We start from the raw sequence: 21,014 nt of genomic DNA on the forward strand, positions 1-21,014 counted from the left end.
CCCCCCCCCAAAAAAAAAAAAAAAAGGAAGCCAGAAACAGGTCAATCTCTATAAATCTGAGGCCATGTCTGGTCCACATGTCAAATTCTAAGCTAGCTGTAACTACATAGTAAGATCTTGATTTGTTTGTTTGTTTTAAATATTTATTTATCTATTTATTTGTTTATTATATGTAAGTACACTGTAGCTGTCTTCAGACACTCCAGAAGAAGGAGTCAGATCTCCTTAAGGATGGTTGTGAGCCACCATGTGGTTGCTGGGATTTGAACTCAGGACCTTCGGAAGAGCAGTCAGTGCTCTGAACCGCTGAGTCATCTCTCTAGCCTTGTTTGTTTTTCTTAAACAACAGAGGAGGAAGAGGAATAAAAACAAAAAAGAAGCCTGGCAGTGGTGGTGCTCGCCTTTAATCCCAACACTTGGGAGGCAGAGGCAGGTGGATTTCTGAGTTCGACAGGGAGAAATTTAAAAAAAAAAAAAGGAAAAAAGAAAAAAAGATGTGTCCCAAATCTGTAAACCCCAAATCCCAGCAGCACTTGGGGAGCTGAGACAGAAGGTGTGAGTTCAAGAAAACCAGCCGTCTAAGGAAACAAAAAACCATCGAGGCCCGGGAGATGTTCAGCCATAGAGAGTTTGTGGCTCCAACTTGATGACCTGAGCTCCAATTTCCAGAACCCACATCAAAGCCAGCTGTGGCTGCGCACACCTGTAATCCCAGGGCCACGGAGTTGGCCAGAGAAAGATTGCTGGGTTTGCTGTCCAGCAGCCAGGCTCCGGGCTCTGAGAGATAACCTGTCTTGGGGAGATAAGGCCAAGAGAAACTGAGCAGGGCCCTTGCTTCTGGCGTTTGAGCAAGCATGCAGGTGTGCACGCGTGCACGCGTGAGCACACACACATGCAGGCACACGCGCATGCACCACCACCACCCACAACCACAAAACAACACGCTGTATCAAATCTCAGGAGACTTTAATAAACCCAGGCTTAGAATGAGGTCTTCTCTATCTCCCAGAGCCTGGCTCCAGCTAATATTTTCGGGAAGACTCTGAAGCCAAAGCAGACGGACCGGCTAAATGTTTTGCATTCTCCCACAGCCCTTCCCAGTCTTTCCCGAGTTCAGAGCTGATGCCTTGGGCTCTGGGTTCTCAGCCCTAGCTGTGTATCAGGTTCTCCCGGGGCCAGAGCAGGCGTGAGCTGGCACTTGGGCATCTGTATTTTAAAATTGTACTTTATGACTTTTTGGGCAGAGGGCGTGGTCGAATCTGCAGAAGTGCTTATGCGTGTGCAAGGATGTATGCATATGCTAATCAGCCAGCCGCACTGATCTGACCTTGGCTCTGCCTCCTCAACACAGGGATGATAGGTATGTGCCACCACACCTCAAGCTTACACAGTAAGCACTTTCCTGACTGAACTGTCTCCTCAGCCCCCAAATTTACCTTACAGTTTAAGGGTGACCATGACTAAAAATCAGTGTCTCCGGGCAGGAGTAGCCTGCCCTCCCTTAGGTATCTGTGGATTCCCTGGGGTAGAGGACTGAGGTCTTCAGTTTCTGTTCCCCTTCGTGCCCCTGATCAGGACGGGGCTGAAATACTGTTTCCATATAGCTAGGCTAAGGGATCACTCCGAGTCACCCTCCCTCCTCCCTCTTTCTATCGTATTTATTCAGGCAATCTGAATTATCTGATCCAGAGAAACAACAGGGGCAGGGCATGCAGGGGGCACTGATGGCGCCACCAGGCCTGGGACCAAAGGTAGCTGGGCTCACCCTTCCTTCACCCCAGCAGCCTGGAAAGGCTCCTCAGCTGAGGTCACCTCCCCTAACTGGGCCAGTCCTCTGATGCCAAGCCCAGGGGGAGTGGGGAGGGGGCTGGGGAGTGACTAAGCCCGGAAATGGAGGTGAGTCACAGCGGGCCTGCTTTGTCCCCAGCCTTCGGCAAACAGGCCACTGAGATTGAGCCTGGCAGTCGTAAAGCCTGATGATGGCTTCCACTGAAGCAACTTTCCACAGTTGACAAGGCCTCCTATACTCCTGTCCTCACCCCTGGGCTCAATCGCTAGAGTCTGTTGGGATGGAAAAGCGACCCACCCAAGTGTCACCGGTCTCCACCACCCTTACTTACACCGTAACCACACATCCATAGAAAAGCCAACCAGAGCCAGGGGTGGTGGCTCACACCAGAAATCTCAGCGGTTGAGAGGGTTAAGTCAGGAGGATTACCAAGTTCGAGGCCAGCCTAAACTGTAGACTGTGACCTTATCTCACCCCAAAGGACCCTCTCCCATCCAAGAGGGGGGGAAAAAAGAAAAAGTCAAACGGAGTCCATAGTGAGAGTGTATAACCAAGCTGCGCCAGGGGCTGGGGCCCAGGTGGGCACTCTTAAGCCATGAGCAGGGTCATCAAAAGCAAGGGGCAAGGCCAGCAGGAGGCCCAGACGTAGGGCAGTAACGTGGGTGCTGGCTCTCTACCTGACCACCAGGAAACAGATGTTGGGTTCAGCCAGGCCCAACCCCACAGGTGTCTCATAAATTACAAGCCCTGTACAGGCTCACACCCCTCCTGCATCCTACTGTGACTGTGGGTTTTCTACGGGACCCTGGGCTGAGTCCACAACCACTCTCAACTGTGCGGGAGGGGCACTGCTCATTAAATAACAATAGGGAGGAAATGGAAGGTGAAGAGCCAGAGGTGGTAACTACCCGAGCGCCCAACCAAGATGACCTGAGAATTGAAGCATGGCAGAGACAAAGGAAAGCGGTGGAGGGCCTGCCTGGAATGCCAGCTTTCAGGAGGCTGACAGGGGAGATTATGGAGAGTTAAAGGGCCAACCTGGGCTAAATATCAAAACTATCTTTCTAGTGATAATGATGATGAAAGCGAAATCTGCGCCACCTGGCACACTGGCCGTGAAATCTGATGGTCAGTGACAGAAACTGGGTCCCTAAGTGATACAGATCTTGTGATTGAACGGATTCGAGACACACAGAACTGGCAGTTTCACAGAACTAGCACTCCTGATAGGCTGTATACTAAGCCTCAAAGACAGAAAGCAGATCACTGGCAGGGGAAACTAATGGTTATAACGTACCTGGGGGGGTGGGGGTGGGTTAACTACGGAAAGCTTTGGCACTAGGTAATGATGACAGCTGCATATCAAGTGAGCAGAAATGCCAGGAGCCAACCACTTAGATACTGGCCTCAACCCCACTCTGCAGCCAAGGATGGCCTTACACTCCTGAGCCTCCGGCCCCCATCTCCCATGTCCTGGCATTACTGATACTACCAGTCAGGGGTTTCATTTTTGGTTTGCTTTTATCTTGCTGTTCAGAGAAGTTTCTTTGCCACGTAGCCCAGGCTGGCCCTGAACTCTTGCCTCTGCCCTTGCATGTTGAGATTATAGATGTTTGCCTCTCTCCCCGCTCCCCACCCCTTCCTTCCCTCTTCATGCCCAGGTCTTCAGGCATAAAAATTGTATGCCACTGAGTTATATTTCCAGGCCTAGAACAATCAATTTTATCACACACATACACACCCACTCACGTGTTTTTGAAACAAGACGTCTAGACACAGACTAACCCTAAACTCACAATTCTCCTGCCTCAGCTCCCCAGTGTTGTGATTATAGAAATGAGCTACCTGACTGAGTCCCCAATTATTAAAATTTTAATAATATACCAAAAATTACTGTAGCCTTTTCCACCTCCAAACAGAAACTCACATACAAACTTACAGCAATCCTCCAGCGTCAGTCTCTAAGTGCTGCGGCTGCAGGTGTGTGCACTCCTGGCTAGGCTCTATGCTAAGTAGCTGAATTATACAGAACATGAATTATCTCAATAAACCTGCTGAGGAGGAGGCACAGGACAGCTAACCAGGTAGTGAAGTAAGACTGAACTGGGAGCTAAGGGGGTGGGGGTTGTCTAAGCTGGAACACAAGCCGTGGGAGAACCAGTAAAAATGCACAGTGCGCCGGGCGTGGTGGCACACGCCTTTAATCCCAGCACTCTGGAGGCAGAGGCAGGTGGATTTCTGAGTTTGAGGCCAGCCTGGTCTACAAAGTGAGTTCCAGGATAGCCAGGGCTACACAGAGAAACCGTGTCTGGAAAAACCAAAAACAAAACAAAACAAAACAAAACAAAAACAAAAACAAAAACAAAAAACGCACAGTGCTCAGTTAGGAAGGGCTCCCAGATCCTAGCACTGCTAAAAACAGTGTGGATACCCAAGGCAGGGGCTGCGTAGTGAGCAGAGGCCGGTGTAGACTGGCAGACACGGCTGTAAGGTTCTGAGCATTTAACAGAGGGCTATGTGTAGAGTAGGTGTGACTATAACGGGGGTGATGTATACTTCTGTGTTCCTCTAGACCTGTGGGTTGGGCGGGAGGAAGGCAGGTCAGCATGGGGAGGTAGCATGTGTGTGTGTGTGTGTGTGTGTGTGTGTGTGTGTGTGCATGTGCGTACCATCGCACGCACTGCACTATCAGTCAGGAAAAGCACACGGGGCTCTGTCAGGAATGTGAGACATGCAGGAACAGGGCAGTCCACTGCTCCTGCCAAAGTGTGTGTGAGGGGGGGTGGGAGCCAGCAGCATTTCCTCGTGGCTGAGTTTATGAAGTGCTGGAAAAGACACACAATAGCCATGTTTGCCATGACCTTCCTGCCCCAATCCCTAAACCAGCCCCATTGTCCCAGGTACCAAGGATGCCCAGCTCCTTGTCCCAGCTGACCATCACACAGAAGCCAGAGAGAGCAAGGGAGAGAGGGAGTGCTCAGTATTTTCCATAACATTCCTGGGAAGATGAAAAAAAAAAAAGCTGGAAGGGGAGGTGGGGCTTGCCCCCAGAGGCCTGTAGACCGGGGAGTTGAGGGTGTGGTACCTTCTGGGCTTGTCTGGGTCAGAACAGGCATGAACGGGGTCAAGGGATGGTGAGGTGGGGAGGCTCCAGGCGGCCCTGCCCTCCCTACCGCCCAGTCAAGGCACCTGCTAGGTCTAAGGTCTCAGAAAGCTCCCCTCAGGCCGTCTCCACCCCAGGCCAGCTCGACTCACCCAGAAGGGGACATCCTGGACAGGCCATTGGGAAAGGCTCCTCACCCAGGCACGTTTATCAGAGGAGTAAGCAAACACAGACCACGGGAACCAGATTGTGTCTACTCAGCACTCTGTCTGCCCGTCAAGAGGATTAGGGGTCTGGGTGGAGCCTAAGCTTGCAGGCTTGGACAGGCAGGGCAGAATGGGATGTTGGGACTCCTTTACGTGAGAGTTTAAGATAAACAGCAAACACCTCTCTAATGTAAGTCTACCCCACAGGGCTCCAGATGTTCTTCAGTGCCTGTCCGGCATGCTCAAAGCCATGGGTTCCGTCCTCAGACACCCCCCACCCAAAGTATATATAACCATGGATATGTAATTTACATACACTTTCTAGAGATAGATACATAGGTACATTCAAAATTCTTTTTTGTCTACCTGACATTTAAATTTAGCACCCTATATCTCATTGGCCCCTCAAGGAGACACCTCTGGGAAACAGCTGGTCCTTTCCTGATGAGAGTCTCCTTCATCCCTGCATTTAGAGCCTAGACTCAGGACCACAGCACTAGGATTCAAATCTCTCCATCACTTCTGGCTTTTTTGGTTTCCTTTGCTTTGAGACAGGGCCTTGATGGATACATAGACCTTTCTGGCCTAGAACTCAATCTGTTCACCAGGCTGGCCACTCCATCTCTCCAGGGCTGAGATTCCAGGCACGGGCCACCACAGCTGGCTTGCTTCCAGCCTTGAGCCCTCTCTGGGCCTGTTACCTCATGGTAAAATGACACTTGTGGTGCCATCTATCTCATGTGACTGTGAGCGTGCAATGGGATGATACACAGAGCACACGGCACGATGCTATGAAGGAGTTAGCACTCACTAACTGTGGCAATAAAGCGTGCCCTTGGAACCTTGATTGTGATGGCAGGCAGCCAGGGTCCCTTAATGGCTTTATCCTGTCACATTCTGTCTCTCTGTCACTGAGGAGGGCACATGCCCCAGGAAAGGCTGAGAAATAAGTAGGGTGAAGTCTAAGGTAAGCCCAGTGGGCAGGAGTGCTCAGGATATTATGATTCCCTGAAGAGCTGGTCTGGCCCACCCCTAACCCCCACCCCAAGCTGCAGATGGCTCCCAGTCCTCTCCTCCCCTGTCCTTGGCCTGGTTCCCCCTACTGTGGCTCCACAGGCCTTTTCCTCCCTGGGGCTCCTCTGAGATACTCCCTGCTCCAGTTCCTTGACCTGAAATAAGATCTGTTTTCTCTTAGCCTGAGCAGGGTGGTGAGGGTCATCTCACGAGGGGCAGCATCTGCAGCGGGGATGGAAGCTACGGGGGGGTGACAGGCCTAGGCCTCAGCCATTGTGGGTTCAGCACTGCTTGAGGAGGTGGCATTCCCTACACACTCTGTGTGGTCACTCAGCAGTCACTCAGCCAGTGGCAGGGAGGGCACGATGACATGCTGATATGTACATAGTTCCAGGGTGAGCTCCTCAGAGCTCCCATGCAGCCTCCCTCAGCTGACACACACTCAGTTGGGCGCTCCCGTAATTATGTGTCCACAAGTCTCTTCTTATTACACTGTGTACCTCTAGGGCAAGCCTCAGTTGTCCTGCTTGGTGGCCTCAGCCTCTGGCCTAGTGCTGTGGCCACTGACGGGGGCTCAGCAAATGGCCCCAGGTGTGGGAAAGCTTCCTCTCTGTCCCCAGCAACTTCCACGACCCCCAGGGGCCAACGGCTCAGGCTGCTTCTCCTGAGAGCCCTGTCCTGCCTCCGTGGCAGATCATCTTACACAGCCAACCCCACTAGTGCCACCTCTAGCCAGAGACGGCTGACTTCATATTAGACAGCCACCACCCTGTCTCCTCCTCGTGTCTGTGCATCCTTCTCTTCTGTGCCGCTCTCACCTGAACCCCAATACCTCTTCATGAGCTACTCCCTGCCTCCTTTCAGCCCTATTTGACCACCCTATAATCCATCCGCTCCTCTAACTCAGCCAGTGGATTTTCTGGAACCCTTAGCGCCACCCAAGCTTCAGAGAAGCCCTAAGGTGTCTGTCTACCTCTCTCCTCTTCACATGAGCTTCCGTCCAGCTCTGGGGTTCAGTGGGGTCTTCTCTGCCTCCCTAGCATCACAGTCTACTCCTCCCTCCCTGACTCTTTCCCTCAAGGTCCATCTTCTGACAGCAATACTGAGTTGTTTAGCTCTCTTTGGACAGGACCGCGTGTGCCGTGTTTGTTGTTGTATGGTAGGTAAATATTGACTTCTTGAATGACTACACCGGAGAAGGATGAAGATCTGCCCCAGGCACAGTGCTCACAGTGAGGACATCCAATACATTCCGGTGGAATGAGGAAGAGGAGGGCACAGCTGAGAGGGAAGCCGAGGAGGCTGGCATCTGGGACCCCTGAGTTCTGGCACCAGGTTGACAGTCCTGAGAAACCACTTCAGTTTCCTGCACTTCACAGTTTATAAAATGCTTTCACTGATGCTCCTTGTTCAAGCCTAGGGAGTCCCATTTTGCCGGGACTCTGATCGTGTAGGTTGGGATGGCACACAGTCTGAGTGGCCCTGACTAGATTCTTTGATGTCTGAGTCAGTTTCCTCCTCTGTGAAATGGGGTTCAGGACACCTACCTCAGGAAGGTGAGCTTAGCACCACACCTGCAAACCACAGCAGTATTGAGCTGACTCTAGGGCTCCTTAAAGACTAGTGACTTCCCTCACCTCTGAAATAGGAAGCTGGACTGTTTCGCACCATTGCCCCCGGGTCTTGCCAGGGCTTTGTTACCAGCTGGCAGAGAAGACCTGAGGGTTACAGGGCTGGCTTGGGTGTCTAGAATCTCCCAGAGGCCATCTGCAAACAGCTCCTCAGGATCAAGAGCAGCAGGTGCTGTAAGATGCCCAGAGACCTCAAGTAGCACTTGAATGTACCTCTGCCTGCCTCTGCCTCCCGAGTGCTGGGATTAAAGGCATGCGCCACCACTGTCTGGCATTGTATTTTTTTTTTTTTTTTTGAAACAGAACAGAGTCTCATATATCCCAGACTCATACACACACACACACACACACCACACACATGCACACACACACACACCACACACACGCACACACACACATGCACACACACACCACACACCACACACACACACACACATACACCACCACACCACACACACACATTTTACTTTGTGGCAGAGAATGACCTTGAACTCCTGATCCTCCTACTGACACCTCGCCAGTGCTGGGAGATTAACAACAGTAAGTTGTTGTGATACTGGGGATCTGACCCAGAGCTAAGAGCTCTACCGATTGAGCTACATCCCCAACCTAACTCCAAGCTTTATCTCTCAGTCCATTCTTCTCACTCTCCAGCAACCCTATCCATGCCCCTAGTCCCAAATTCTCACCCCAGCACGGCCCCGCGAGCGCCTCCCGGTGAGAATGCACCGGGGCATCCAAGCCTTCTAAAACAGCCTGGGAGTCTCATGACCCCAGGTGTGAACCCCAACTGGAACAGTGCTGGTGCTCCTGGTCAGATCCCCCCCCAATTCCAAGCACCCTGGGAAACCAGTTGGCCCGTACACCCCGCTCCGTCCAGGTTGTCCCTAGAGACAGTGCGCGCCCACCCGGACCCATCCTTGTGTGTCACTGACCCATCTTCTTCAGTGCCCGTAGCCCAGGCCTTTTGGTGCTGCTGTCCGACGACGCGGGCGAGGGCGGGAACGCGAGGGGCGCTGCGACCTGGGCGGACACCCGGGATTCCTCCGGCGAGCGGCGGCTCCTTCTCCAGCCACCGCACAGCATGGTCTCGAAGGGCCCAGGGCCAGGCCCGGGATCTGTGCGTGAGAACCGGGCAACGGGAACACAGCTCGCGGCGCGGTTCGGAACTAAGAAACTTAGCGGCGCCCTAAGAGTCAGGAGGAGGAGACCTCGGGAGGAGGGAGAGAGGGAGGGACGAGGTGGAGGTGGGCGGAGCGAGGCCGAACTTAGGCGGTGCGAGGCGCCTGCGGGACCCCAGGCCTGGAGCTGCGCGCCCTGGTGTCTACGCGTTCGCCCCTGCTAGTGAGTCGGTCTTTCCATTTCCTCAGAGGTCCCCGGATCTCCTTTCTACCAGTGGCCAGAGTCCCTGTTGAAGGGAATTGAATTTCTCGGAGGGATAGGATTGTCCTCCGGCGCAGACACATTTTTCTGGGAACTCAGGACCCTAGTCCATCCACCTTAGCCGCGTTCCTTAGGGAGCCAGACAAGGGATAGATCTATAGGAGATCGTCCCGGGACACAGGGTCCTGGTACAGAGGAAACCCATAGAATTCTGGAGCAGAGCTGCGCAGGAATGGGGACGAGAGGCTCGGGCAGTGACGTCATGAATTAACCTCCGGGCTCCGGGCCAATAGCCAGTCCTCAAAGGTGGACGTCTTGCGGCCAACCGATCTGAAGACTAAGATGAGACTAAGTTTAGAGTTCCAGAAGCTTGGTACTCCAGAGCGACACTCCATCCTTGGTCAAGGGATCTGCACAACACTCTGCCAAGGTGTTGATGACGTCAGCCCATGAAAAACCTCCTTGTACGGGTGCCGGTGTAGTGTTAGACATACCCTTGCGAATGCGAAAGGGTGGGGTGTGCATGTGGCTTTCAAGCACGAGCTTTGGATAGGGGCAGCGAGCTGGTCGTATATTGTCACTTGGACGCGACCTACAGCCAGGCTTCCCACGCTAAAAGTAGCGATTCTCGAGTCCTGGAATCTCCATCTACTTGCCCCTCTGTATTCTTTTCTCATTTATCCAAGTCCCGACAATTCTTCATACTAGCTTAAGTCCCCATCACCACTGCGATCTTAAATTTGCTTACTATATGTCAAACCTTCGCCTCTGCTTGATCTCTTGATTCCTTCCAGGAATGTTCTTTTTTTGTTGTTGTTATTTTTCTGGTTCACTCTTACTTTTCCCAAAACTCAGCTCCAGTGTCCTTTCTGCGGAACGCCGGGCTCCAGGACTCTCCTCTATTGCCAGCGTAGACGTGTTCCAAGAGCTGAGTCGAGGTGCCTCGGACAGGCGGAGCCCGCGACCCACTCCCGTGAGTTTCCACCAGGGGGCGCGAGGACTCCGCGACCATCAGTGTGTCCACCGGGAGGCGCTGCAGCCCGCCTCGGGCAGTCGCGCGGTGCGGAATGCCACCCATAAATTAGCCCCGCCTGGCTGGGCGAGGCAGAATAGCATTATTTGCATACTCTTGAAAGAGCCTTCCTGACTGGTTAGGGTATAAAAGACCAATACGAAACGGTGCCTCTGGTTGGCTTTTCTCCTAGCTCTGTATCCCGCCCTATCCCTGCCCCTCTGGAACAAGAGGTCAATCGGAAGCCACTGGTGAGTGATGAGAAGAGGACCCTGGTGTCCTGGCAGTGGGCGCCTAGGGGTGAGTGAGAGGCCGGGGCGCGGGGAGCCAGGGTGGAAGGCTGTTCGTCCCATCCTGACTCCTCCTCGTTCGCTGATTCGCCCGTTCAGGAATTGGAAATGGGTGTCTAGAGAGGTGCATCAGGGGACGTACGTGGCTCTGAGACCCTTGCCACCTGCCTCCCCTCGCACTCATGGCCAAGCTGGTGGTCCTCGCCACCCTGGCCTCATTGGCGCTGCTTTGAGGTAGGAGAAGGAGCCTTCTCAGCTCAACTTCTGGCCTCCTGGGGTAGCGATCAGTTCTTAGGACTAAGTTTGCCCCTCTGGGAACCGGTCCGGTGGCTTACTTAGGATGCCACCGTGGACCATGAAGCCTGGTCACATTGACACTCACTCTTGCAGAGTCGCTTCAAAGTAGGGCTCCAGAGCTCGGAGCAGCATGGGTACCGAGAAGGAAGAGCCCGACTGTCAAAAACAGTTCCAGGCAGCAGTCAGCGTCATTCAGAACCTGCCTAAGAATGGTGAGCCTGTACAGATCAGCATTTTAGGGTTCACAATGGTTGGGCTCCGACCCCGAGATGAGATGAAACTGGGCCTGTACCCTGCAAATGTTGACAGACAAGTTCCTCCCTAGGCTGTGGTGGGGTCCCCTCTGCTTCCTGTCTTAGATGCTATGAGTGAGATCCGGGGCCACCTTTGCCCTTCCAAGGTGCAGCCTCCACCCTTTTGGACCCGGGGCTGATGAGGTACCCTCCCCTTCCCAACCCTCTGCTCAGGCTCTTACCGCCCCTCCTATGAAGAGATGCTGCGATTCTACAGCTACTACAAGCAGGCTACCATGGGGCCCTGCCTGGTCCCCCGGCCTGGGTTCTGGGACCCCATTGGACGTTACAAGTGGTGAGCTCCCCTCCTGCAGGGTACAAATGCCTCAGCTGTTACCCAGACTTCTCACAGGACCTCTGCCTCCTAGGGATGCCTGGAACAGACTGGGCAAGATGAGCAGGGAGGAAGCCATGTCTGCCTACATCTCTGAGATGAAGCTGGTGGCACAGAAGGTAGTGAGGGCTGTGGTGCTCTGTCCCTAAGGGTGGCTTGCCCCTCTGTCTTCCAGGGATGTGCTTCCATGTTTTCTATCCATTGATTTTTTTTTTTTTTTTGGAAATCCTTTTTCTGTTGCCCTTTCCCCCCCCACCCCCCCAATTCTGTCTGATCCTGACTGATACGAGGTGGAAGTGTATGGAACGGAGGTAGTTCGGGGCAAAGCTGGAGAGGGGGTTTGTGGGTGGTAACGGGCGGGACCAGCTTGCTCCATTAGAACCCCTTCCTGCACAGGTGATCGACACAGTGCCCCTGGGCGAGGTGGCAGTGGATTTGTTTGCTTATTTCGAGCCCCTGTACCAGGTGATCCCTGACATGCCGAGGCCCCCAGAAACCTTCTTGAGAAGGGTCACAGGTCAGATCTCCAGAATGGGAGCCCTGATAACAACAGAGTGAACTGTCTCGGGTCTAGGCTGTTGGGTGGTTGTCAGCTGTAGGGCAGCAGGAGCCAAGAGCTGTAGGTGTGTGTGGTTTCTGTGAGGACCTGAGTTGGTGCCCCTGTTATCAGCCAGTATGCATGACTAATGGGGACAAGGGACTTGCTCTCACTGGAAGATGCCAGCCTCTTCCCTGCCCCACCTTTGAGTCTGAGTGCTGTGTCTTGACAGGTTGGAAGGAGCCGGTGGTGCCGAGAGAGGATCAGGCGGCTCCAGAGCCTTCTTGTGTCCCCAAGGAGCCAGTGCCTCCAAGTCCAGGTTTGCTGCTGAGCGGGAGGGATACAGGACCATACCTAGACTGGGAAGGGATACTTGCAGGGGGTGGGGGGGAAGAAGCCGGATGCCACCCTGTCCCCTTCGAATCGCATGCCCAGGGACACTGAGACTTCCTGTGCTCTTCGGGGAAGCTCTGAGACTCTCTGCAGGGTCTCATATCTTGGGCCCATTGTACCTGCTATGGAAGAACTCTGGGTCTCCTGAGGAAGGACTTGGTACTCGGTGGCCCACTCTCCCCCCTCCTCCCAAAGGCAGGGACCCCCCAGCCCCAGTGCGGCTCTCCTTCCTACAAGCCTTCCTTTCCTTTTCTCTCTTCCAGAGTCCCGGCTACCCAGAGACCCGGACCTGGAGGTTTTCTGTGACTCCGTGGAACAGCTAGAGCCAGAGTTGGTGAGACTGCCTGTCTTGTCCCCTGTTGCTGCTGAGCCTGAGTTGTGCCACCTCCCCCCTGGGACCTGGGACTCCTCGGCTCAGCAGGTTTGGTCGGAGCAGAAGGAAGCAGCTGGCAGAGAGTTGACCACCAGGAGCAGCCCCGAGTCCCCTGGGGAGAAGGGTGAGAGCTTCCTACCCTGACCTCGTTCTTGGGACCCTAGGCCTTCCCTGGGCTCCCAGTCAGGACAAAGGTTAAAGTCGAATGGGGCCACTGGAGAGCAGCCCGGGAGGGCTACCCAGCAGCCAAACGCAAGCCTGCCTGGGTGAGCAAAATCCCAGTGCTGGCACTTCCTGAGATCGCTGGCCTCTGCACCCTCAGCGAAGCCAGGCGACTTGTAGACGGGTGTATGGCACTGGGAAGTTGCCCTTTCTCTCTGCCTGCCATTTGGAATTCTCCGGGGAAGAAAAACAGTGAGCTCTGTTTGCCTTGTGCTTGTCTAGAACTTGTTGTGTGCTAAATCTCCAAAGGGGTACTTTTCCTAAATAGTTCCTCTGAGCAGATAGGGTGTGAGGAAGACACCGTCCATCTTTAGGAGCTAAGACAAGGCCCAGAGAGACGAATGGTTTGCCCAGAGTCACACAGCCACACACCCAGTGGCCACACTCCAACGCCTGCTTACTCTGTCCTGTGCCAGGCCTGCTCAAGGTCCCAGTGCGGGGCGGGACAGGGCATTCTTCCCCTCTCTGGAGCTGCCCCAGATTGTGCATCTGGACTCCTGAGTCCTTTCCCTGTGTGTCTGTGCTCCACAGAGGGGTTGGGAGGCGGCCTGATAGGCCCACAGGAGTTGGACACATGGCTGGTGGGGACAGTCCGGGCCATGCAGGAAAGCATGAAGGACGTTCACAGGAGACTACAGAGCCTGGAGAGCAAGCCCCAGCCACTCAAGCAGGTGAGTCCTTCCTTCATGTCAAGAGTGGAGAAGATTACCTCAGAAGTCTACTCTTGGTTCCTCAGTCAGCTGCTTTTGGCTTGGGCCCCGTGACTCCCAACTGTCCACTGCTTTGTGCAGAGAATAGTGAAACCTCTATTTTAATTAATTAAATTAATTGTTTATTTTCAAGACAGGGCTTCTCCGTGTAGCCTTGGCTGGCCTGGAGCTCCCTTTGTAGACCAGGTTGGCTTTGAACCCAGAGATCCTCCTGCCTCTGCCCCCAAAGTGCTGGGTGGGGTTAAAGCCACTCAGTGGGAGTGTTTATGCCCTGAGGGAGTGTGGGAAGGGCATGCTAGGAGTGGAGGACCAATCCCTGATTACCCACTCTGCCTGGCCGCCTACTGGCTTGCTACTGATTTGCTGATATTCTTTCCCCACCCACCCCACCCCTTCCACCTTCCTTCATTCCTTTTCTCCCCCCATGTGGCCTACAGGCTTGGCTTTTGTCTATTTGCTTGTGGCAAGACAAAGGCTTAAATGTTTAATCTTCTAGCCCCAGCCTCCCAAGCGCTGGGATTATAGGTGTCCACCACCACACCTGGCTTTATTTCCCTCTCACAAAAGGGGAAACAGAGGTGTGAGAATTTAGCTTATCAGAGGGCATATAACATGGAAGACCTTTCCTGAACTGCTTTCATGGTGCCCGGTACCCAGTGGTCTCCTCAAATGGGCTCTTTTGCTATCTATGATGGCTAAACAGCAAGGGATGGAGCACAGGTGGCCCCAAGTCTGCTGGTGCTCACCCTAGAGAGAAGCCTGGTGTTGTTATACCAGGAATGGGCCTAGCTGCTCTATTTGGGGATCTCTGGTGTGACTCTTTAACCCACTGGGTATGGTGGATCTGAGCCCTGGTGACAAGGATTTCAACACTGCCACCTTTCCCCTCAGAGCATTCTTCAACGATCCCCCCCTTTACCTTTTACCCACTTGAAATGCAAAGGATTCCCTACCCCCACCCCAATACTAGGGATTCCTAATCAAGGAAGGATAGTCAGCCCCGTTTTTCTGTTTGAGACAAGGTCTTACTAAATTGCCCAGTTGAAATTATAATCTGTTTTATAGACTATAAAATACCTGGGCTTGGGCTGGGGGTATAGCTCAGCAATAGGGCATTTCCCTAGGAAGCATACGGCTCTTGATTCAATCTCTGACCCCACCAAAGGGGGGAGGGAGTTTAAACCCAGCATTGCTAAGTAACTGAAATCGCAGGCCAGTGGCATCAGTCCTGGCTAAAATAGGGGGCAGGGTGGTGTGTTTGTGTGTGTATACATGTGCATGCATGCACACACACATGTGCAAGTCACAGGACAATTGCTTCTCTCCTTCTGACACATGAGTCCTTAAGATTAAAACTTGGGGCACCGCCTTTAATCCCAGCACTCGGGAGGCAGAGGCAGGCGGATTTCTGAGTTTAAGGCCAGCCTGGTCTACAAAGTGAGTTCCAAGACAGCCAGGGCTATACAGAGAAACCCTGTCTCAAAAAAACAAACAAACAAACAAACAAAAAAACCCACAAAAAACAACAACAACAACAAAAACTTGGGGCATCGAGCTTGGCTGCAAGTACCCTTTCTTGCAGACCCATCTCACAGATTTTAGGCATTTTTTAAAAGATAGTTAACAAGCCGGGCGTGGTGGCGCATGCCTTTAATCCCAGCACTCAGGAGGCAGAGGCAGGCGGATTTCTGAGTTCGAGGCCAGCCTGGTCTACAAAGTGAGTGCCAGGACAGCCAGGGCTACACAGAGAAACCCTGTCTCGAAAAACCAAAACAGCATACTATAATCCTAATACTCTGGACACAGAGGCAGGAAGATCCATGATATTTGAGGCTAGCCTAAGCTACAATGTGAGTCCCAGGCTAGCCAAAAACAAAAAAAACCCTAAATTGTATATATATCATAATGCTTATATTTACATTCCACTCTGAATACATTTTATTACATTTAATATCACATATGCAACTCAATTTCAGATTTTCCTAGTTGTCCTGGAACTACCTTTTCTAGCTGTTGTTATCCAGTCTGGGATCACACTGTCCCTAGTTCACCATCATCATTACTGTCGTTGGCTGTGCTGGGAGGCAGATGTCAAACCGGGGACATCTGGCTCTTCATCTAACTTCTCCCTCAGCCTGAATTAGTCTGGCACAGGAACATGTAGAATGTTCTACCTTTTGGGGTCTAATCATGTATGTATGACATCTTTGTATGTTGTGTTTCTTGGGCACTGAGTGTAAGATACCGAGCCTGGTTTCATATCCAGGTATGCATTCTGGGCGGGGTTCCATCAGAGGCCAGCTATCGTAGCTTACTCTTGTGTTTGGTTTTAGTATTTTCTTTATTTACCTGGACTTTTTATTTAATGTGTTTGGGTGTTTGGCCTGCATGTGTGTATGTGCACCACTTGCGTGCCTGGTGTCTGGTGTCCTCAGAAGTCAGTTCCCCTGGAATCAAAGACAGCTGTGAGCTGCCACCTTGAGATCCGGGTCCTGTGCAAAAGCAGCAAGCGCTCCTAAGTGAGACATCTCTCTAGCCCTTGGGGTTTGGTTTTGTTTCTTGTTTGTTTGAGACAGGGTCTCATTGTGTAGCTCCGGCTGGCCTGGAATTTGCCATGTAGACCAGGCTCGTCTTGGACTTACAGTGGTTTGCCTTGTTTCTACCCCCTTCCCTTTGCCACTTAGTGTAGTTTATACTTGTAATCCCAGTACTTGGGAGGCTGAGACAGGAGGTTTGCTGTGAGTTCCCAGGCTAGCTGAGCTACAAAGTAAGACCCTGTCTTAATAAAATAAAAACAGAACTCCAGAGGTTGGAAAGATGGATCAGCTATCACTTGGGAGGCAGGGGCAGGCGAATTTCTGAGTTCGAGGCCAGCCTGGTCTACAGAGTGAGTTCCAGGACAGCCAGGGCTATACAGAGAAACCCTGTCTCGAAAAACAAAAAGAACCAACAACAACAAAAAGAATGCTTCCTATTCATCCAGAGGCCCCAGGTTCACTTCCTGGCACCCATGTCAGACAGCTCAGAAATGCCTGGGACTTCAGCTCCAGAGAATCAGTCCTTGATAGGCATTTACACACATCACACACACACACACACACACACACACACACACACATACATACCACACACACATACACACATCACACACACATATCACACACACATGACCACCCCCACACACATACACATACACACACACATAAATAAAGCTGATATTGTTTTACAAAGAAACAACAACAAACCACATCAGAGTGATGTTTGTAATATTGGGACACTCAGGGGACAGGTGGCATCTGGCCTTCTACCACTAGTGAGTGTACTGGATGCAAGGGTGACAGTGTGGCCCCAACTCTATGAAGCCAAGGAGGGAATGTCATTCATCAACTGAGCTGTAAGGTGTTTGGCAACGACTGGTCGCATCGGCCTGGACAGTGATTTAGTGAGAGCAAAAATCTGTTGGTTTTTAAATTCTCTTTTTGAGACAGGGTCCTGATATGTATGCCAGACTCTAGCCTTGGAATTAACCTGCAACCCTCCTGCCTCAGTCTCCTGAGTGCTGGGATTACAGGCAAGGCCACCATGACAACTTCTTTACCTTTTATTGTTTTTTGCTTTTTTTGTTCTTTTTGGGTTTTTTTTGTTTGTTTGTGTTTTTTTTTTACAGTGCTAGTATGGAACTTGGGGCATCAACATGCTAGAAGGTGCTCCACCTTTGAGCTGCATTCCTAGCCTGTTTATTTTGTTTGTTTAAGATGTATTTATTTTATGTCTATATGACCCCTGGAGTTGGAGTTATGGGTGGCTGTGGATTACCATGTAGGTGCTGGGACTATCACAGAGCTCCACTACTGTGTGCTGGGCGGTAGTGGTGTATGCCTTTAATCCCAGCACCTAGGAGGCAGAGGCAGGCAGATTTCTGAGTTCAAGGCCAGCCTGGTGTACAGAGTGAGTTCCAGAACAGCCAGGGCTATATAGAGAAAACCTGTCTCGAACCCCACCCCCACCCCCATGTTGTAGGGAATGGAGTAGAAAACCTCCTGGATGGGGTTTGTTTGTTTTTATCACCACAGACTCCTAAATTTTAAAGATCCATTTTTTTTTTTAATGTATATGAGTGCACTGTCACTCACACAGTGGAAGAGGGCATTGGATGCCATTACTGATGGTTGTGAGCCACCATGCGGTGGCTGGGAATTGAACTCAGGACCTCTGGAAGAACAGCCAGTGCTCTTAAACCCTGAGCCATCTCTCCAGCCCCAACTCTGCCCTTCTTTTTGTCTTTCATGTTTATTTTATGGGCATGGGCATTTTGTTTACATGTATGTCATGCACCATGTTTGAGCAGTGCTGGCCTCGAGGTAGCTGGCTCATCCAGTGGAGTTACAGACCCCCACCGTGTGCTGTTGCTATGTGTGTGTGTGTGTGTGTGTGTGTGTGTGTCTGTCTGTCTGTCTGTCTGTCTGTCTGTGTCAGAGGACATCTGTGGTGCTCCCTTACCTGTAAATAAGGCCTGGGACTGAACTCAGGCAATCAGATTTATATGGCAGCTCCCCCCCCCCTTTTTGTACTACAATGTCACAACTTTGGAGATCCTTCTGAGACCCTTAGTTTAGGGGCTTCCTGGTTTTTTAGTACAAGATGTCGGACATTGATTGCCCCATCTTCCCTGCCCCAACCTTAGAATCAGGAACTCCTCCCAGGAGTCCTGACTCCTTCTAGAATAGATATTTAGAAACTGACACCAGAGTACCCCATCCTTGTTTGAAATATGTGGTATGTGTTCTACAATACGGGGCTTTAGTACTGCTCGCGGGGTGCCTCCTTTGCCGCCTGGAGGAGCTGGCTTGGAAGCTAGTCTCTTCCTACAGCCTCACCTATCAAGTGGGATTGGACTGTGTGAGAGAGAATTGAGGGGTGTGCTTCAGGCCAGTGGTGCAGAGGTAGGGTAGGGCCTTCCTAGTCTCAGGGAGGCCAGGCCCAGTGACTGGAAGTAGACTACTAGGACATACTGCACCTGAGCCGGGTTCTGATTCCTTCCCTCTTGGCAGCAGAGGTCGCCCAGGACTCGGCCTTGGCCCCTAGGGCTCTCCGTTCCCACGCTGCTCTTCTTTATCCTGTGGCCCTTCGTTGTCCAGTGGCTCTTCCGACAGTTTCGGACCCAGAAGAGGTGACTCAAGGACGGGGTCTCTCTAGCAACTGAGAAGACTATGAGGAGTCCCCGAAAGGTCCTGCTGTGCCCTGAGCCTCCCTGGGTTTAGAAAAACAACTTCAGAAATTCCTCCTCCCATCCTCGTAAACCCTGGCACTCCCTCCTTTAATGGGGGCTCCCATAAGACCCATCTTTCCCTGCAGCTCACACCTACGCCCCAAAAGCAGTTCCCAAAGCAGTCATGGTGCACATCCTAACTTTGGGGTTGGCGGTGAGCCGGCCCCACCCTCTGGGTCACCTGACTTTGCTCCCGACGACTCGGCTCCCTGCCGAGGCTCAGCTCTTGGGCAAGTTGGGACTCGGACCTGGCCTGAAGACTGATTGGCTGGAAGGTTGGTTGCAGGAAAGACCGGAGCCCGCAGGAGTGGGGAGGGATGGGAGGAGTGTGTACGCTGGGGGCTGGGATGCCCTGTACACACGCACAAGTACACATCGCGCTCAGGACTTCACTGAAGATTCACGTGCAATTGAACGCTTCATTAAACAAAAGAAAACCTCAGTCTGCCGTCTGGGAACCCGTGGAAAGAGCGGGAAGCGGGCGGGTTGCGCCAGTCACAAGTCCGGTCCCACTCCCTCCCTAAATCCCCTGCAGAGACTAGGACTTCCTTATAAGGAATATTTTCCCTCCTCCCCAAGGAACCTGGAGAAAACAGGCCTCAGACTGGGGTCAGGGAGCACCCTGGGGGACGCTCCGGGGCTTGGTTCTTGCAGGGAATCGGGGCGTTGGTCAGCCCCGCCCCAGCGGGAGGACTGCTGACCTAACTCTGCACAACGCACTAAGGACCGGGGTACCCAGTGCTAGGCTCCAAATGCCTTTGCCTCTTCCCAAGCCCTTAAGTCTGGTTGTTACTCCCTATCAAGATCGCCGTTCTTCCCAAAGAATTTTCTAGAAGCCAAAGCCCGCCCACTTTGAGCCTCTATCCTGAGGGGCGGGGGCAGGGTTCTGCGTTGCTTGGACCCCTAATTGTAGTAGACCTAAGTGGCTGCACAGACCTCTTAAGCTGCTTGGCCTTGGAACTTTTGTTAACTGCCTAGGCGGCCTTGGCCTCCCACGGGATAATCTGCGTCGATCCTGCTGCTCTATTCAGCTTTAAACTACCCACTCCAGCACCTAACGAGTGCCCAGAGCCACCGAGGGCTAGCTATTGGCAACCGATACCACCTGGGCTCCAGGATCTTCCTTGTTTTGGGGGAAAGGAGACCGTACTGGGCGGGGATCCTTAGACTTATTCCTCTGAGTTCCCTAACACCCTGTGAGGCGGACCACCTCCCTGGGTTTGGCCATCCTTGTGCCTCACTGGAAAATACAGGCACTCTCCGGGATTTTAACAGTAGGGAGGATAGTCCTAAAGACAGACACCACTCACAAGCAAAAAGGCTGAAGCAGTTAAACCTGTGATGTCGGCAGACATCGGGGCAGTGAGCGGGAGCCAGGACGCAGGGAAAAGTCAAGTCGGCCTCACAACTCACATGCTGGCTCGGCAAGTGTGGACTAAAAGATTAGCTGTCCTGAATCTGGATTGACTTGTTTGTGAAACAGGACCGATTTCTGCACCATAAGGCAGTCGAGCGGTTTAACAGTGCTTGGAGGGTAGAAAATACTTGGCAAAGGGCTAGGACTCGGAACATATAAGTTCTGGAAGTCTAAGACCTTGGCGAGCATGTCCCCTTCCATTATGAGACCTTACTCTTAGCCCTCTCTAGTAAACTTAGTCTGGGTTCAGCCATAACTTCCATATTCCTGACTGTGCGTACTCAATCAAGCCCTCTAAAATCTGAAGCATGGACATTGACTCTTGCAGCAAGTTGTCTGCAAAGACTCCTTTTCCTCTTTATTTTTTAAAAGACATTTAAATACATTTTATGTGTATGAGCATATATGACTCTGTAGCACACATGCCTGGTGCTGGTGGAGGTCAGAAGAGAGCATGGGATGCTTAGGAACTGGGGTTACACTTGTGAACTGCCACGTGGATGTTGGGGATGGAGCCTGGATCCTCTAGAGAACAAATGCTCTTAACTATGCAGCCATCTCCCATACCTTGAGCCCCCTTTCAGTCTTTGTTCTTGGTCTCCTGGTGCGTTCTAAGTAATGAATGAAGAAAGGCAGGCTTTTCAGGCAGACCAGGTTTCTAGCAATGCATGGAAAACAAGCTAGAATGGTCATTTTCAAAACAGCTGCATGTCCCCTGGGGGCATTCTCACTTGCTTCCC

The 21,014-nt window shown here is 52.2% G+C and overlaps 2 protein-coding genes across 9 annotated transcripts in view; one reads left to right on the forward strand and one right to left on the reverse strand.

The window, feature by feature from the left end:
- Positions 1 to 10,040, reverse strand: part of Plcd3 (phospholipase C delta 3) — a 24,478-nt gene extending 14,438 nt beyond the window's left edge. Inside the window, exon 1 of one of the 2 annotated variants that reach the window (XM_021177027.2) lies at positions 8,679 to 10,040. In XM_021177027.2, the coding sequence (XP_021032686.1) occupies positions 8,679 to 8,829 (151 nt within the window). In that variant the 5' untranslated portion in view covers positions 8,830 to 10,040. The remainder of the gene's footprint in view (positions 1 to 8,678) is intronic. The other variant, XM_029483797.1, reaches the window with a different exon arrangement.
- Acbd4 (acyl-CoA binding domain containing 4) lies at positions 10,012 to 19,299 on the forward strand. Of its 7 annotated transcripts, none has more exons than XM_029483798.1 (12): positions 10,012 to 10,099; positions 10,332 to 10,438; positions 10,528 to 10,662; positions 10,819 to 10,937; positions 11,193 to 11,313; positions 11,387 to 11,471; positions 11,749 to 11,869; positions 12,123 to 12,209; positions 12,547 to 12,780; positions 13,410 to 13,549; positions 18,640 to 18,758; positions 18,944 to 19,299. In XM_029483798.1, the coding sequence occupies exons 4-12, from the start codon at positions 10,856 to 10,858 to the stop codon at positions 19,119 to 19,121; spliced, it is 1,167 nt and encodes a 388-aa protein (XP_029339658.1). In that variant the 5' UTR covers positions 10,012 to 10,099; positions 10,332 to 10,438; positions 10,528 to 10,662; positions 10,819 to 10,855; the 3' UTR covers positions 19,122 to 19,299. The 7 variants fall into 7 exon arrangements, with proteins under 7 accessions (XP_029339658.1, XP_029339661.1, XP_029339659.1 ...); XM_029483801.1 differs by having other exon boundaries at positions 18,643 to 18,758; XM_029483799.1 differs by having other exon boundaries at positions 10,332 to 10,389.
- Positions 19,300 to 21,014: the final 1,715 nt, after the last annotated feature.

Source organism: Mus caroli, chromosome 11 (genome assembly GCF_900094665.2).
Source record: "Mus caroli chromosome 11, CAROLI_EIJ_v1.1, whole genome shotgun sequence".
In the NCBI taxonomy this organism is placed as follows: Eukaryota; Metazoa; Chordata; class Mammalia; order Rodentia; family Muridae; genus Mus; species Mus caroli.